This window comes from Peromyscus leucopus, chromosome 7 (assembly GCF_004664715.2).
Source record: "Peromyscus leucopus breed LL Stock chromosome 7, UCI_PerLeu_2.1, whole genome shotgun sequence".
NCBI classification, from domain to species: Eukaryota; Metazoa; Chordata; class Mammalia; order Rodentia; family Cricetidae; genus Peromyscus; species Peromyscus leucopus.
In genome coordinates, this window is record NC_051069.1 from 97,709,511 (window position 1) to 97,726,886 (window position 17,376).

The 17,376-nt window shown below is 51.7% G+C and overlaps 1 protein-coding gene and 1 long non-coding RNA gene across 3 annotated transcripts; one reads left to right on the forward strand and one right to left on the reverse strand.

The window, feature by feature from the left end:
* The first annotated feature begins 1,432 nt into the window (after positions 1-1,432).
* Positions 1,433-11,839, forward strand: Nckipsd (NCK interacting protein with SH3 domain). 2 transcript variants are annotated; one of them, XM_028887018.2, is made up of 13 exons: positions 1,433-1,710; positions 4,109-4,218; positions 4,464-4,668; positions 4,800-4,890; positions 5,141-5,631; positions 6,816-6,986; positions 7,083-7,169; positions 7,249-7,387; positions 7,495-7,575; positions 8,316-8,444; positions 8,540-8,632; positions 8,775-8,947; positions 10,928-11,839. In XM_028887018.2, exons 1-13 carry the CDS (start codon positions 1,540-1,542, stop codon positions 11,129-11,131), a joined length of 2,145 nt encoding a protein of 714 aa, XP_028742851.1. In that variant the 5' UTR covers positions 1,433-1,539; the 3' UTR covers positions 11,132-11,839. The 2 variants fall into 2 exon arrangements, with proteins under 2 accessions (XP_028742851.1, XP_037063827.1); XM_037207932.1 differs by having other exon boundaries at positions 1,624-1,710; positions 4,085-4,218; positions 10,928-11,131.
* Positions 11,840-13,374: 1,535 nt separating this feature from the next.
* LOC119088434 lies at positions 13,375-14,291 on the reverse strand. The gene is made up of 2 exons (XR_005092104.1): positions 13,651-14,291; positions 13,375-13,534 (listed from the first exon to the last, which is right to left on the reverse strand). It is a non-coding gene; the product is annotated as an uncharacterized LOC119088434 (long non-coding RNA).
* Positions 14,292-17,376: the final 3,085 nt, after the last annotated feature.

The following is a 17,376-nucleotide window of genomic DNA, read 5'->3' on the forward strand; positions in this document are numbered from 1 at the left end:
CCCCCCCCCCCCCGAGTTACTACTGTGTGCCTGGAGAGCTTCTGGAAGGGGGAGGGAAAAGGGGTCAAAAATGGGCAGAAACAGATTTGGTATGGAGAAGCCAGGATCTGGATGTCAAATGCTTGTCTCAGCTGGACCTTCCTTCTGACCGACCGCTCTCAGGCCCCACTGGTCTACCTCTACTATGTCTAAAAACAGATTAGTGGAGGCTAGGTGTGGCAGAGGCTGTGGGATTGCTGTTAGTTTTAGGTTGCATAGTGAGACCCTGTCTAAAACCCAAAACAAAAAACCAAAAAAGGTTTGGTGTAGTGGCACATACCCTCAGTCCTAATACTTGGGAGGCAAAGGCGGGTGGATCACTGTGAATTCGAGGCCAGCCTGGTCTACATAGTTACAGAAATAAAAACAAAAAGCTTTAAGTTTGATGGTGTATATGTCCGGTGCCCCTAGAGTTAGGCTTTCAGGGGAGACCCTTGATGCCTTCTTCACCTGGGACTCGGGCATAGCAAGGATTTCAAAGATTGAGAGGTCTGGGCTGAAGATCAAGGATGATTTTTCTTTGAAATAGGGTCTTACTATGAAGCCCAGGCTGATCTTTCTCCAGCCTCTGCCTCCTGCATGTTCTCCAAACCCCATGAATTCAATCCCTCCCCCATTAGCTCCTCACCCCTTCTTTTTCCAGAAGGGCCATTTGTAAGGTTGGGGCAGGAGGACAGGGTTACATAACTACTGCCTTTAAAAAAACGGGAGATACACACACACACACACACACACACACACACACACACACAGACAGCAACATAGAGAGAGAGAGAGAGAGAGAGGGGGGGGGAATGAATATGACCTCAAGGTCATAGACTTTGAGACCTCTGTGACAACAAAACAGTGACTGATAGAAGTTGGAGCGGGGTCCAGAAGGGAGCGCTCAAGCAGCGAGAACAGGTGCAAAGACTCAGGATAGGAAGGAAGGAAGCCAGTGTGGCTGAAGGGAGAGCAAAGATGCATTTCGGACAGTACACACGTGCCCACCACCTCAGGGACAGAGAAGAAACTTGGTGCTAAGGCACTGTGAGGCCTAGACTTCCCGCGAAGGACTTCCAAATGTCTGATCAGTATTCTTCAAAGCAAAGCGCCACATCCCCATCTCCGGGGACGCACGGGCTGCAAGCCCTGTGCGCCTTCCTCAGGAGGTGGGAAGAAAAGCAATACTCTCACCACAGAAGGGAAAGGAGGAGGAAGGCCCCAAGAGCCAGCTAGGACCGGGAATTACCTGACTTGAGTCTGAGGTCTGAGGAGCTAAGAGACTCTGGAGCAGCACCCCGCCCTGCCGAACCTCTCAGGGCCGCCAGGGGGCGCGGCGCTCCAGTGCGGGAGCCGACTCGCTCCCGGGGCGGGGCTCCGGCAGTCGCGCATGCGCACGCCTGGCGTGTCACGGGGCGGGGCGGGGCGAGCGCAGCGCGGCGCGGCTCTCCGGGCCTGGCTTCCCGGCACCGCAACCTCCGTCTCGTACCCAGTACCGGCGCGGCCCGGCCAGGCCCCATGTACCGTGCGCTGTATGCGTTCCGCTCGGCGGAGCCCAACGCCATGGCGTTCGCTGCGGGCGAGACCTTCCTGGTGTTGGAGCGTAGCAGCACGCACTGGTGGTTAGCTGCACGGGCGCGCAGTGGCGAGACGGGGTACGTGCCGCCTGCCTACCTGCATCGTCTGCAGGTGAGTGTGTCCCTCCCTGCCAGGCCTCTCGACCGAACCCCTTCACCGGTACGCACAACCGATCCAGGAAGCCCAGCTAGCTTCTTCAGGACTTCTACCAGACAGGGAGTTTGAGAATCTGACCTTAAGTCCCAAGAGCCTTAAGGACTGAGACCCCAGGGGCCATCAGTACCCATCAAAGACTGGGCCTATGACAGCTCATCGCAGGCCTATAAAAAGCTTAATTCTGGGGCTGGCACTCCAGGCTCCCCTGTGTGCAGAATCAGAGCCTTCATATAAATAGAAGTCCTTAGCTGGACCCAGAGACTCCAGTCCATTACCCAAGTCCCTAAGATCCCAAGTCCTTATTATTCCCCTTTACTGAGTCCCTGGGATTCCACACTCTTGCTCCCTCCCCGCACCATCTGGAGCCTCCACCTTTACATCAAGACCACCATGCCCTCCACTGACACTGTATCATCTCATACACCACCTGTTTCCCCAACCACCCTCCAGGTTCTCAGCCCCAACCCCTACCCACACACTTGGACCCCCACGTCATAGGCACTCCCATCCCTTATTCGACACCCAATTCCTGTAATACCTCTGTATTCTGAACTCAGTCACCTTTCAACCTCTACCCAAGGACTATTCCCGAACCCTTTTGGAACCCAGGCCCCTGGCCCCTGCTGACAATGCTCCCTGGTAACTGCCTCCACTTCTCCAAGCCTCCAGTCTTGACTTCTTGGCTTTTCTTTCCTCTGAAATCTGGGGAGCTCCATCCTGGAATGGGAGCTGTGAGGAAGGGAGCCTCCTCCATGGCTTCCCCTGTTCTGAAGATGGCCTGGTTTCCTTCCAGCGGAGGCTGTGGCTCCAGTTCCTGTTTCCTCAGTAGTGCTGCAGTTCTCCAGTTAATCCGTCCTGACTGTAGGAAGAAGGAGAGCCAAGGCAGCCTGGCTGGTGCCAGACTCCTGCCCTGCCCTGGCCCCTAGCTCTGGAAACATCCTGTCCAGGCCCACTTGAGGACAGGAATAATGTGCTAAAGTTGGAAATGTTGTCTGGTCTTACCAAAGGGGTGGGTTCTAGGGCTTCCTCACGGACCCTTAGTCTCCTCTTATCTGGAGGTGAGAGACTCAAGGGCAGGTGGATCTAAAATGTGTCCCACCCAGCTCAGCCTTCTGAGCACTGGGGTCTTATTGGAGACTTAGGGGAAGTCCTCCCTCTTCCTCAGAGCCTGGGAGCCCCTGCTTCAGCCAGGCCAGTGGGCTGGGAATTTGGGAAGGAATGGTCTCTGCTCATCTCTGTCTCATTCTTACTCTACCTGGCGTTTATCTTTCTTCCTCAGCCTTTCCCACTCTGCTGTGGAGCTGAGTCTTCCTGCTGTCCCTCACTGCCTCTGTCTGGGGCTTCTGTCTCCACATCTGTCATAGCATCTGTGTATACACGCATTTACTCTTTCTGCCCCACCAACCCTCCACCACTGTACCCCTTACCCATATGAAGGACTTTGCTGACCCCATCAGAGAAGCTTCATAAACTCACTCTGGAACTAAGCATGATGGCTTACGCCCACAGTCTCAGCATTTGGAAGGATTACTGTGAGTTCCAGCCCAGCTTCGGCCGCCACCCAGCCCACCCAAACAACAGAACTCCACTCTGGAGTGTGTTCACTTCGGCGCTGGGGTTCCTATGGAGCCTGGGGGGCCATGGAGCCTGGGAGCCCACAGCTGTCACACACACCTCCCTCCACGCCAGACAGTGGAGTAGAACGGACTCCTGGGTTACAGAGAATGACAGCACAGGCCAGGAACCAGCCTGTCGTCGTTCAAGTCCCTTAATTTACCACAAGCCCAGAGTGGTTGCCCAGAGGTGTTCTGAAAAGCTAGTAGACAGCTTAGGGGGATGAAAGGGAAGGTCGTTTTGATCCCTTACCTCCCCGTTGTCTGGAAGGGCTTTATGGGGAAGAAGCTGTTTTGGAGTGTGACCTTGGTTTTGTGAAGGATCAGTAGCATCCAGAGTGACTGATTAAGGATTCTAGACACTGGAGTCTTCCTTTTGGCATTTCACTCTGGGCTCCGAGCCAAGCCCAAGGGTAGGCTAGGTGTACATGTCTGGTCCCAATCTGGGATTTCTGTGCTTTCATTCCAGACCTATAGTTTTCAGAAATGCCTGTGCCAAGCGTCTGTATGAGCTAAAATCCTGAGGGGTCCCTAAGTGTAAAGAACCATCACAGAGACCACCCTGTGCCCTGAGTGATGCTGTTTGAGTACTTCATTCCAGATTCCATTTTGGCTGTCTGCTAGTATCCAGAATGCTAGGCTCCAGCTAGAGTGGGTCCTCTACCTAGTTCCAGCCTGGGCTGGGTCTGGGCTGATCGACCCCACTTGGCCCCCAGGTCTAACTGCCCACCTACCTTTAGGGCATGGAGCAAGATGTCCTGCAAGCAATTGACCGGGCCATTGAGGCTGTGCACAACACAGCCATGCGGGACGGTGGCAAGTACAGCCTGGAGCAGCGTGGAGTCCTGCAGTGAGTGTCCGGGAGGGGCAGGTACCACTTCCCTTGAGCGTGGGCGGTGGACGGGCTTCTTCATAGGGCCAGAGATATTGTAGGAGCAGAACTAGGGTTAGTGCGAGGTACCACAGAATGGAATAGAAAGATGGAGGTGTGAGGGGCCTGTACTGTGAGGGCCCAGCATCCCACAAGTACCAAGTGAGGACTTCAGGAGTAGGGAGGAGCCTCCCCCCGCCATGGTATGTCTGTGTCTCTGTCAGGAAGCTGATCCATCACCGGAAAGAAACATTGTCTCGAAGGGGTCCCTCAGCCTCCAGTGCTTCAGTTATGACCTCATCCACCAGTGACCACCATTTGGATGCTGCTGTATCCAGGCAGCCCAATGGGGTCTGTCGAACTGGCTTTGAACGGCAGCACAGCCTGCCCAGTTCTGAGCATCTTGGGACGGATGGAACCCTCTACCAGGTAAGGAGTGAGGGATCTTTTTAGAAGGAGGGTGTGGGACTAAGGCTTTATCTGGAGACTCAAGGGGTCTACTTGGGCCACAGGGGCAGCTAGCAGCCTGTCCTCCCCCAATCCTACTTGTGTCCTCTCAGGTCCCACCACAGCCTCGCCGAGCAGCACCTGCCACGCCCCCCCCACCAGTGAAGCGCCGCGATCGTGAGGCCCTGGTGATCTCAGGGAGCGGTGAGAGGGGCCAGGCTGGGGTGTCTGGGATGGGAGTCTGCTCTGCTTGGAGTGGTTGCTCTGCTCATGGTAGACCAATGGCAGTTCTGAACTGGGGGGAATCTAGAGTCCCTGGGTTCCGGCACTTGGGGGCTCTAGGCTTGGTGAGCGGATAGGGGGGGGTCCTGTACTAGGGTCAGGGTCTTTGAGCAGGGAAGCATGGGACCCCCCAATGGGTTTCCCCAGCATAGCATTTACTTTCTGCTCACAGGTGGCCGCACCTCAATACCCTCTGGGGGTAGCTCTATGTCCAGCGGCTCGTCAGTCAGCAGCACCTCCGTGGACACGCTCTATACTGCTTCCAGCCCCTCTGAGCTAGGTCCCAGCTGCTCACCCACACCCCCACCTGTACCTCGCCGAGGTGCCCACACCACTGTGTCCCAGGCCCAGCCCTCTCCCTCCAAGGCACCATCCCCTGAGCCCCCTGGAGAGGAGGTGGCAGCCGATACAAACTCAGCCCCTGACGACCTGGAAGCGCTGGATGCCCTGAGCCTGGAGACCACAGAGGAGAAGCCAGCTGCCGAGACAGTTGTGCCAAGGACCATTGGGGCCGAGCTGATGGAGCTCGTGCGGAGAAACACCGGCCTGAGCCATGAATTATGTCGTGTGGCCATTGGTGTCGTGGTGGGTCACATACAGGCCTCCGTACCGGCCAGCTCTCCTGTCATGGAGCAGGTCCTCCTCTCGCTGGTAGAGGGCAAGGTGAGGGTGGGCAGTATGGCCAAGGAGCCTTCCACCCTCAGCCAGCCTGCTAGTCCCTCCCCGTTCCTGCCCTCACACGTTTGTTCAGGCTGTCTGTGACAGGTATTTGTTCAACACCAAGCCTGGTTCTTGGCTTTCGTTGCGCTGGGTCATTTGAGTTGACCCATGACAGAGAAAGGGAGGAAGAACATTCTAGACAGAGGCTCAGCCTGGACAAGGACCAAGGGGCAGGACAGAGCGTGGCTCACAGGAAGGAGGAACTGGAAGACGGTGGCTGGCATGGCTGGAGCGCAGTGGTATGGGAGCAGGTGGGCCTGAGGCAGGCGCTAAGACCAGGATGAGTGGGAAGAGGGCAAGCCCCCCGCCACCTGGAGGGGTTCCCCACTGTCTGCTGGGGCTCCTTCTGGCTTTGGATTCTGAGCTCAGGGAAAGAATCGACACAGGCCAGAGGTGAGAGCAATGCCTTGCCAGCTTCGGAAGTGTACGGAAAAGGGTGCTTGGTGAGCTAGCTGCCAGCTTGGATGGTAGTGAGTGAGATGCGGGCATTTCAGGATAGCTGTGGTCCCTTGTCCAAATTAGGACACTGGTGCTGGCTGTGGTGTCGCACGCCTTTAACCTCAGCACTCAAGAGGCAGAGACAGGTGGATCTCTTGAGTTGGATGCCAGCTTGGTCTACAGAGTGAGTTCCAGGACAGCCAGGACTACACAGACAGACCCTGTCTTGGAGGTTACTGGTCAGGAGAAGGGATGGGGGTGGTGAGTGCTGACTACCTGTTGGGGTTTGGATGAGCCAAAGGTATTTCCTTAGGCTCCACCTGTGGTTTTGGTTGGAGTGAGTAGAGGGCAGTAGGCCAGTGATGTGTATGCCTGGGCATAGCAGCTGGCATCCCGTGTAGAACGGGAATGAGGATTCTGAGTCACATTCGGGGAGGGACAGAGTCGATGCCTGCCTCCTGGGAGCTACTCATCCAGGTCTAGGGTGAGAGTCAGGACGTTAGAGATTCCCACAGCTGTGTCTTAAGCAGGATCCTGTACCAGGAGGTCGAGACTGGAGTTGCCCTGCCCAGTGTGGACTTTGTGGGACCTCAGTTCAGAGATAGCCTTAGGGGCCCAGGCCTTGGAGGCTCCTGGAGCTGGTGATGTGCAGGGATCTTACTGAGCCATGCTTTGCCCTGTTCCCCCAGGACCTGAGCACAGCCCTACCTTCAGGCCAGGTCTGCCACGACCAGCAGAGACTCGAGGTGATCTTTGCAGATCTAGCTCGAAGAAAGGATGACGCCCAGCAGCGCAGCTGGGCGCTGTATGAGGATGAGGATGTCATCCGCTGCTATTTGGAAGAACTCTTGCATATCCTGGTATGGGGTAGGGACCATCCATCTTTAATGTTCAGGTCTCTTCTGCCCACACATGTTCATCTCACATTGAGTGACTCTCCTTTCTCTTCTCTACAGACTGATGCAGACCCTGAAGTTTGCAAAAAAATGTGCAAAAGGAATGAGTTTGAGTCTGTCCTGGCTTTGGTGGCCTATTACCAAATGGTACGTATGAGACCAGGGAGTGGGTCCAGAGGAATGTGGGCAGGAGTCAGGGCACTGAGCATGCAGGTTCTTCCTCCAGGAACACCGAGCATCGCTGCGGCTGCTGCTCCTCAAATGCTTTGGTGCCATGTGCAGCCTCGATGCAGCCATCATCTCCACACTTGTATCATCCGTGCTGCCCGTGGAGTTGGCACGAGACATGCAGACCGACACACAGGGTGAGGTGGGGTGGGGGCTGCTCCCTGCCCCTCGGAGAGTGTTCCTGCCACCTGCTGGGGATGCCTGGCACTCCGGGGATTGCTGACTGCCTACCTTACCCTCCTAGACCACCAGAAGCTCTGCTACTCAGCTCTCGTCCTGGCCATGGTCTTCTCCATGGGAGAGGCAGTGCCCTACGCACACTATGGTAAGTGTGCAGATTGCCGATGAGTTGGAGACAGGACCCATGCCGGGCCCAAGGGCCTGGAGGCCTGCTGACTACAGCCTGACAAGGAGAGGGTGTTCCCAAGGCTCACAGAAAGCCAAGGAGGCTGGATTGTGTGGCAAGGAAGAGTTGAGTCTGTAGATTGTAGCATGAATCTTAACAGGTCTTATTAATAAAATCAAACCTGGGGCCAGGTATTGGGGTGAATTCTGAAAGATCAGAGAAGCAGAACAAGCCATAGCCACCTCACCTCGCCAATTCCTCAGATGATTCTGTTCCCTCAGACTCAAAGCCTCTGAGTCCTCATATCCGAATGGCTCTCAGCTGAACTGTGCTGCTAGAAGCCTGAAAGCTTAACCAGCCAAATGCTTAACCAGCCAAATGCTTAACCAGCCAAATGCTTAACCAGCTTCTAGTTCCTGATCTTCACACCTTATATATCTTTCTGCTATCTGCTATCACTCCCTGGGATTAAAAGCTCACTTCTTGGGATTAAAGTGTCACCATGCCTGGCTGTTTCCAATGTGGCCTTGAACTCACAGAGATCCAGAGGGATTTCTGCCTCTGGAATGCTAGGATTAAAGCGTGTGCTACCACTGCCTATCCTCTATGTTTAATATTGTGGCTGTTCTCTTCTCTGACCCCAGATAAGTTTATTAGTGTGCACAATAATTTGGGGATCACAGTACCACCACAGCAGATTCTTTATGTTCCTCTTTCAGAACACCTGGGCACACCCTTTGCCCAGTTTCTGCTAAGCATCGTTGAGGACGGCCTTCCATTGGACACCACAGAGCAGCTGCCAGACCTCTGCATGAACCTGCTTCTGGCTCTCAACCTGCACCTGACAGGTGGGGTGAGCCCGTCTGGAGGGTGGCTGACCCGGGTGGGGCTTGGTGGGCTCCGTACTACCCTCTCACCCATGTTCATCCATGTCTTCCCTCAGCTCCTGACCAGAATGTCATCATGGCTGCCTTGAGCAAACACACCAACGTTAAGATCTTCTCCGAGAAGCTGCTTTTGCTTCTGAACAGAGGGGGTGAGAGCCTAGAAGTCTGCATGGATGTCACGCCGATGCCCTGTGACCCCCTCACCTCCCCTGCTTTGACTTCTCTAGTCCTCCGGGATGACTCTGGGACCCCAACGAGGACCCCCTTGACTCCTGTGACCTTGCCTTCTAGATGACCCTGTGCGGATCTTCAGACATGAGCCGCAGCCACCACACTCGGTCCTCAAGTTCCTGCAGGACGTGTTCAGCAGTACTGCCACCGCCTCCATCTTCTACCACACAGACATGATGGCACTCATTGACATCACTGTGCGGCAGATTGCGGACCTGTCGCCTGGAGACAAGGTGCCTGGAGGTTGCTGCAGGGGGCGTGGGAGCTGAGTGACATCGTAACCAAAGTGGGGTGACTGTGACATTGGTGGAGGTGGGGGGCAGGTAGTGTGGAAGGCCACTCGGAAGCCAGGACAGCTGTGTCAGAACCCACGGCAGCCTTGTGTGTGGCAGTCTGGAGCAGGCTGTCTGGGGCGTCGGGGTGGGAAAGATGCAGGTGACGCAGTGGTTTTTACAGAGCCTTTGAGGCTGTGGCCCTCCGTGCCTTGGGACTGCTTCTCAGAAAAGGAAGTAACTCACTGCCTTCCTGTGTGAGGGCTGACTGGGAGCCCGGAAGCCCGTGGCAGGCGTGGGTGGGGAAACAGGACCGGTTTGGGCTGTGCTGGAGGTGGGCCTGGCAGGGCTTGCTCCTGGATTGGTGTTGAGCAGCTGGGTGGATGGAGTGCCGGTGAGTGATGGGGGAGAGTTGTGTTTTGAGTGGGTTAAGATTGAAGACAAGGACTGCGGATAGCTCAGGTGATAGAGTTTGCTTTGCATACATGAGGCCCTGGCTTCAGTCCCCAAAACTGAAAAAAAAATAAACAAACTGTTTAGGGGGTAACTGCAAGATACTCAGGTGCCAGGGCATCAGGGAGGCGTTGGGTAAGTTGGGACTAGAGACATGCTGGAATAGTCTGTTCAGAAATACGACAGAGAGCCTGTGATAGCGTGTGGTCACCTGGGATATTAGATGGAGTCAGCAGGAAACTTGGACCTTAGCTCTGACAGAGCAGGGCTCAAAGAAGGAGAAACCCAGGAACAAAACCTGGCGAGCGAGAGCAATCCACAGCCCATGTGTTTGGAGCGGGGAGAAGGTGGCGCGGAGAGTTAGCCTTTGCATCTGCTGCGTGGACACCAGTGGTGACTGGCCCGGCAGAGCCCGTGCAGTGGAGGGTCGAGTCTGAACGGAAAGTGTGAGAAATTATTAATTTACTGGCGGAGTGGAAGTGAGGAAGGACTTGGAAGCAGTCAGTGAAGGTCACCAATTTTCTGTACAGGGAAACAGAAAAAAAGTGGAGGCAGGTGCTAAAAGGAGACACTGTGGGATCAGGAAGGGTCTTTAAAGGTGGAGGTGCTGGTACGTGCCCTGACCTAGGGGGGATTCTCCAGTAAGCATAGGGAAATGGGCCACGTATTAGAGAGAACGGACCACTGTAAGCGATGAGCAGATGAGGCAGGGGACAGGCAGTGGTGGGCTCTGCTGTTCTTTCTAGTGAAGACAGGTGAATTGTGGGTGCTGAGAGCAGAAGACGGGGTTTAGAAAGCACAAGACCCCCCCCCCCAGGTTCGAGAGAGAAGATAGACAGCAGGACAAGGAGAACAGACACTGCAGAGAAAGTTGGGATTGGATACGGGGATCGGGACACATGCATTTGGGCCTGAACTTGTGGATCAAAGCAATGTTTCTGTCCTAGAGCAAAGAACATGGGAAGCCTTTCACCCTGGGGATGCTGGGGGAAGATGATGGGGTTGGTGGAAGGTGCGTGGATTTGAGGCGTCTGAGCTATGCAGGAGATGACAAGCAGGCAACTGGATATTCTTGTTGGGCACTCACAGGACAGGTCTGCGGGAGGTGTATGTATGAGAGCGGATTACTGTTGAAGTTGTGGGTGTAATTAAGATCTTCTGGGGCAAGAGACAGAGCGGGAAGCCAAGGATTCTGACTGTCATGCATGGTATCTAGGGGACCTAGCACCAAAGGACTGGCAGGACTTCCCAGGGCAGCCGTATTCTGGAACTCTGTGGCTGGAGTGATTCATTTATTCACTATTCAACAGCTCTAAGAGCCATTTAGTGTTGACTGCATTCTAGGTCCTAGAGATGCAGTTCTGGTATTTGAGAAGTACAAGCTGGTTTGTAGTCCTAGAGCCCACGGGGCAGTAATGGCCAGTCCCTCTCTGAAGGGGATTGCAGTCCTTCTCCGGGGGTCTCTGAGCCAATCTGCTCTTCCCACAGCTGCGCATGGAGTACCTCTCCCTGATGCATTCTGTGGTTCGCTCCACGTCCTACCTGCAGCACCGTCATCGGCTCTCAGACCTGCAGGCTACGCTGCGGCGCATCCTGGCCGAGGAAGAGGCCTCACCCCAGTGCCAGATGGACCGCATGATTGTCCAAGAGATGTACAAGGAGTTCCCAGAGCTGGGAGAGGTCCCCAGCTAGCACCTCCCTTTCCTCCCTTCTCTGCAGCCCCGGTCAGGGTGCAGGGAACTCAGGGGCTTTGCTCTAAGAACGTTTTGCACAGACATTATGAGGGGATAAAGAACTAGAAGGGACCTGAGCCGGGCCCCTTACCTGAAGTAGAGTCAGTGTAAGGGGCCAAGTGTAGGATTGGGGACCACAGTCTGGGAACTGTATTGGGGCAGAGGAAACGTGCAAGCTGAAGACCCTCTGTGTGCTGATAGCTGCCTCTTCAGCATGCCACCCAACCCCCCATACCCATGTGCATACCCAAAGTCCTGCTGCTGCTCCAGGCTGGGCCACCGCCATCCCTACCCACTGCCTGGTCTGAGTCTTGAGCCTCAGGAAGCCATGTCCTTAGGGAGAGGGGAGGCCCCTCCCGCCAGCTCTGTTCTTTGCCTTAGCTTTGCAGTGAGTGTTGCTCATGTGCAGCCCTTACCCGCTTAGGGACTGTGGTCCCCCAGACCCCTGCTTTCAACCCCAGAGGCCTTGGCTAGGCTGCTGCCTTGAAAGCGGGATCTTTGAGACAGGCCATTGATCCTGGAACCTCATGGAACAGGATGATGGTGCTCAGAAAGCCAATGACAGAATCTATTTTCTCTGGGGAAAAAAAAAAAGTAGACCGAAAGCCATGTGTATTTTCCTATGTGCTACAGCTCTCCTTCAGAAATAAATTCTAGGCATCAGGAATCGGGCTTCCCTGTATGATCCTGGGGGGGATGAGTGTGGCACACGGGGCCTCAGGACCTCATACTGACATCTGCAGTCCAAAGAAGTGATGGGCCCTGACAGGACTGGCCTCTGTGGTCCTAAGGGTCCTATCCAGCCTGCTAGGGCCCAGTCAGCCAAGTGACCCTGGGACACACTTGTAGGTATCTGTCTCTTGAGTTTCATTTATATCTTTTTGCTGGCCATGGTGGTGCACACCTTTAATTCTAGCACTTGGGAGGCAGAAGCAGATGGATACCCACAATCAGCCTAGTTTACATAGTTCCAGGCCAGCCAGGGCTACATAGTGAGATCTTGTCTCACCAAAAATGAAAAATAAAGTTATCTAGTCCTGCACAGTTACAGCTCTTCTCTGTTCCCCCCTTCTCTTTCCTTCTCCATCTCCCTCCCTCTCATGCTGGGGACTGAACCCAGGGCCTCACACATCCTGCCCCTGCACAGTTAGTCTCAAGTGGAGCAGGCCCTTCTCCCAGCTCGCTCTCCCTGAGCATGCTGGCCTTGATTAGCATTGTTTCTCTTGTTATTTTTGGTCCACCATGATTCTCTGATCGATCTCTTCTCAGAGATCTTATCATTTTTATATTCTGAAGGACTGTGTTAACCAGGATGGGGTTAAGGGTGCATTCCTGCATTATTAGAGGCTGGAGATTGACAAAAAACTCATTCTCTTTCAGGTCAGCATGGTGGCTCTCACTAAAAGTTGGGGAAGTGGGGAGTGAGGCCCTCAGACAGCAGCAACAGAGTCTGCTTCTTCAGGTCTTTCTTCCCTGACTGAGGTCCCTGTTCCTCACACAGATCCACACACCCAGAATCATAACAGGCCGCCGAAGGCAGGGGCTGGAGAGAAGACTTAGTAAAGTTCTTGCCACCTCAGCATGAAGGACTGAGTTTACATTCCCAGTACCCTTGTAAAAAGCCAGGTGTGGAGCATGTACTAGAGTTTGATCCCCAGGGCCCACGTGGTAGAGAACCAACTCCTGCCAGCTGTCCTCCGCCACGTGCTACGTTGCTGTGTATGCTCACATACACAAAATATAAAATGTAATTAAAAAATGGAAGGTGGAGGAGGGTGGAGAGATGGCTCAGCGGTTAAAACGTGAAGAGCACCTGCGTTCTTAGGGAGGATCCCAGTCCAATTTCTGCACCCACATCAGGAGGCTTACAACCTGGCACCAGCTCCTCCAGCTCCAGGGAATTCAGTGCCCTCTTCTGGCCTTTTCAGGCACTGCACAAACTCACACTCAATACCTATGCATACACACGAGATTAAAAAAAAAAAAAAAAATCCTTTTCCTTAAATACAGGGCCTGGAGAGGTGGCTCAGCGGTTAAGAGCACTGACTGCTCTTGAAGAAGGCTCAGGTTTGGTTCCCAACACCTACAAAGTGGCTCACAATTATCTGTAACTCCACTTCCAGGGCATCTGGTGCCCTGTTCTGACCTCTGCAGGCACCAGACACAAATGTAGTGGACATGCAAACAAAACATTCATACACATTTTTAAACGTAAATAAAAATTTAAAGGTGCAGAGCTATAGAGAAAAACGTTCCCACCCTCCAGCCTTCACACACATTCCATGCAGCAGACAGAGCTCAGCTCAGTGTAGGGCTTCAACCGTTGCTCAGGAAAGTGAGGCAGGAGCATTTCAGAGGAAACCTATGGGGTAGAGAGAATGTTGGTGAATTCCAGGCAGTGTTCCTCCTTAGCCACTGGCTCTATCAGATTGCTCAGCTCACAGGCGTCTGGTGGAGGGACACAGCCTACTCACGCACATCCAGAGTTAATGATACTGGTTTCCAGCTGTGACTTTTCACTGGAGTGCTACAGGCAGGAAATTGTTGTTCTCAGGAGACAACATAATTCAGTGAAAAGCAGAGGGTTCCCGGGAAGCTGAAGCAGGAACATCAGACATCATCTGCCATTTGCTTTGCTCTGCCAGGATGTACACACAGACCTTGTGGGAAGAGCTGGCTGTTCTGTCCTCTGTCCTAGGGCTGGCTCCCAGATAAACAATGTAAGCTCCAAGAAGTCCACACCCAAGATTGCAGGACTGTCCAACGAGCCCTACACATGACTGTAAGAGATGCAGAAGTCCTAGCCAACAGTTACATAAATACTGGGTCATGTTCCCAAACATTCTGGGGGAGGGGCAGGACTCCAAAACCCCTTCAGCAAACACCCTGGTGATGGATGATCTCACAACATAGAGTTTAAGCCATAAAGTTAGATTGTGGTGAACCAAAAGATTCCTCCCAGGAAGGGAAGTCCAACACTTCTCCAGCTGCTTGGAAGAGTAGATGTGGGATGTGGCTAGGCGAGAGAAGGATCAAGGAACAGAAAGCATGTTCCCTGCCAATAAAGGGCAGTGTTTGGATGGGCTGGAGAAGCAGAAGGGACAGTAGGAATCTGTGGGCTGGGCATTACTTGGACCAGAAATGGCTCCTAAAGTGGGTCCCTAAAGGTCTGGTCCATGTGGGAGATGCAATGGACCCCAAGCTACTCATGCACAGCTTGTGAAGGGTGGAGAGCTCAACTCAGTTCTCAAAAGACACCAACTGAGGCTACAATGAGGAGAATCTTTCTTTTTCTCTTAATCTGTATGTGTTGTGTATGTATGAGCACATATGTGCAGATGCATGTTCAGGTGGAGGCCCAAGGCCAATGGGCATCTTTCCCCAATAGCTCTTCACCTTATTCATTAAAACAGAGTCTGTCAATCAAACCCAGAGCTCAGTAATATAGGTAGTCTGATTAGCTTAGATGCTTCAAGGATATCCAATCTGCCCTCTGAGCTGGAGAATTATGTGCAGCACCACACCCATCCAATATTCATGTGGGTGCTAGAGGTCCAAACTCTGGTCCTCACATTTACATGGCAAATGGTTTAACTGCTGGGCCATCACCCCAACTGTTCCCTCTTTTGATGGAAGGACAACACACCATTCTAATACAATTTTTTTCATTTGTATTTCTCTGATGACTAAAGACATTAAGCACCTTTTCATTAGTTTACTGACTAGTCAATTATTTTCAGCTGTAATGTTAATAATTCAAATCTCTTATCCATGTATATATTGATTTGTAAATCTTTTATTGACTTATATATGTATTAAACATGAGTCCTTAGATTTTATACTTACAGTAAAACTCTCCCTATATCTATCTATCTATCTATCTATCTATCTATCTATCTATCTATCATCTATCCATCCATCCATCCATCCATCCATCAAGATCTTGTTATGGTGTCTCAACTTGAATGACTTTTCTATCTCAGCCTTCAAAGAGGCCGAGTCTGTGAGATCACAGGGCTACAGTGGGTTGGTTACTATTCCTTATTGCTGTCACTGTTGCTGTTGTTGGAACAGGGTCTCACAATCTAGCCCTGGCCAGCAAATAACATCTTCCCTTCTCAGCCCCAGTGCTTGGGTTACAGGCACGTGTCACTCCTAACTGGCTCTTCTTTTTTTTTTTTTCTTTTTGCTTTTCTTTCTTTCTTTCTTTTCTTTCTTTCTTCCTTCCTTCCTTCCTTCCTTCCTTCCTTCCTTTCTTTCTTTCTTTCTTTCTTTCTTTCTTTCTCTCTTTCTTCTTCTTCTTTTTTTTTTTCCCCGAGACAGGGTCTCTCTGTGTAGTTTTGGTACCTGTCCTGGATCTTGCCCTGTAGACTAGGCTGGCCTCGAACTCACAGAGATCCTCCTGGCTCTGCCTCCCGAGTGCTGGGATTTAAAGGCATGCACCACCGTTGCCCGGCCCGCACCCTTCTCATTGCCATTTAATAATAAGAATTTGTTAATTGTTATGTATTCCAGTTTGTTGATGTTTTCATTTGTTTAGTGCATCTATTAAATAACCTTACTTTAAACTTGGGTGGTGGTGACACACCGTCTTTAATCCCAGCACTCAGGAGGCAAAGGCAGGTGGATCTCCAAGTTCCAGGACAGCCAGGGCTATACAGGGAAACTCTGTCTCAAAAAACAAAACAAAACAAGAAAACAAAAAACACCCCCCCCAAAAAAAAAAAAAACCAAGCCAGGAGTGGTAATACAAGCCTTAATCCAAGCACTCCCAGGCATATCTCGGTGAACTGAGTCCAGCCTGCTCTATACAAGTTCCAATCCAACCAAGGCTACAGTGAAACTTTTCTCAAAACAAATAAACAAACAAAACAAACAGAGGCTGAAGAGATAGCTCAACAGTTAAGAGCACTGGCTGCTCTTCTGGAAGATCTGGGTTCAAATCCCAGCACCCATATGGTGGCTAACAGTGGTCTATAACTCCAGTCTCAAGGTAGCTGACACCTTCTTCTGGCCTCAGTGAGTACCAGGCACACATGTGGTACACAAGCACATATGCAAGCAGAACACCCATAAAATAAAAATAAATCTAAAAAAATTTCCAGGTCACACGTTTATGCCTCTCCCTAGATTTATAACAGTAGTGTACTATCCCTAAACCAACACCCTACAGTAGCTTTTCAAACCTCATATCTAATAAATAGCAGTTGAATTCCTAACTTTGGTTTTGTTCAGCACTGTTGTCTTAAGTATTCTTAAAAAGAAAAAGTGGGGTTGGGGATTTAGCTCAGTGGTAGGGCAAGCGCAAGGCCCTGGGTTCGGTCCTCAGCTCTGAAAAAAAATTTTTTTACTTAACTTTTCTGTTTATGTGTGTTTGGCCTGAATGTATGTGTATGTACCATGTGCATGCCTAGAGCCTATAGAGCCAAAGAAGAGTGTTGGACCCTGGAACTGGAGCTAAACATGGGTGTGAACCACCATGTGGGTGCTAGGAATTCAACCTGTGTCATCAGCAAGAACAGCAAGTACTTTTAACCACTGAGCCATCTCTCCAGCTCCTGTCTTAAGTATTCTTGTTTTTATATTTCAGAATCTAGTTTATGAGTGTACACACACACACACACACACACACACACACACACACTGAGATTTCAACTGGAGTTGCACTGAACATATATATCAATTGACAGAAAATTGGCAGGCACTTTTATGATATTGACTTTCAATATTTGGCCATAACTTTCCTTCCATTTATGATGATTTCAGTAGCTTTGAAGTGTTTTGTATATGTATAATCGATTTTTTCATTAAATTTATCTCTCAACATTTGCTGTTACTTGATGTTATTGTAAATGTCAGTTTAGATTCTTCTTTTCTTTTTTCTTTTTTCTTTCAGAGCTGAGGACCAAACCCGGGGCCTCGCGCTTGCTAGGCAAGTGCTCTACCACTGAGCTAAATCCCCAACCCCAGATTTTTATTTTCTAATTGTTCCTGAGATAAAAGAAATTGGAATTGATTTTTATAAATTGACTTTATGTCTAACAATTTTTTGTTTGTTTGTTTGTTTGTTTTGGTTTTTTGAGACAGGGTTTCTCTGTGTGGCTTTGGAGCCTTTCCTGGAACTCACTCTGTAGCCCAGGCTGGCCTCAAACTCACAGAGATCCGCCTGCCTCTGCCTCCCGAGTGCTGGGGTTAAAGGCGTGT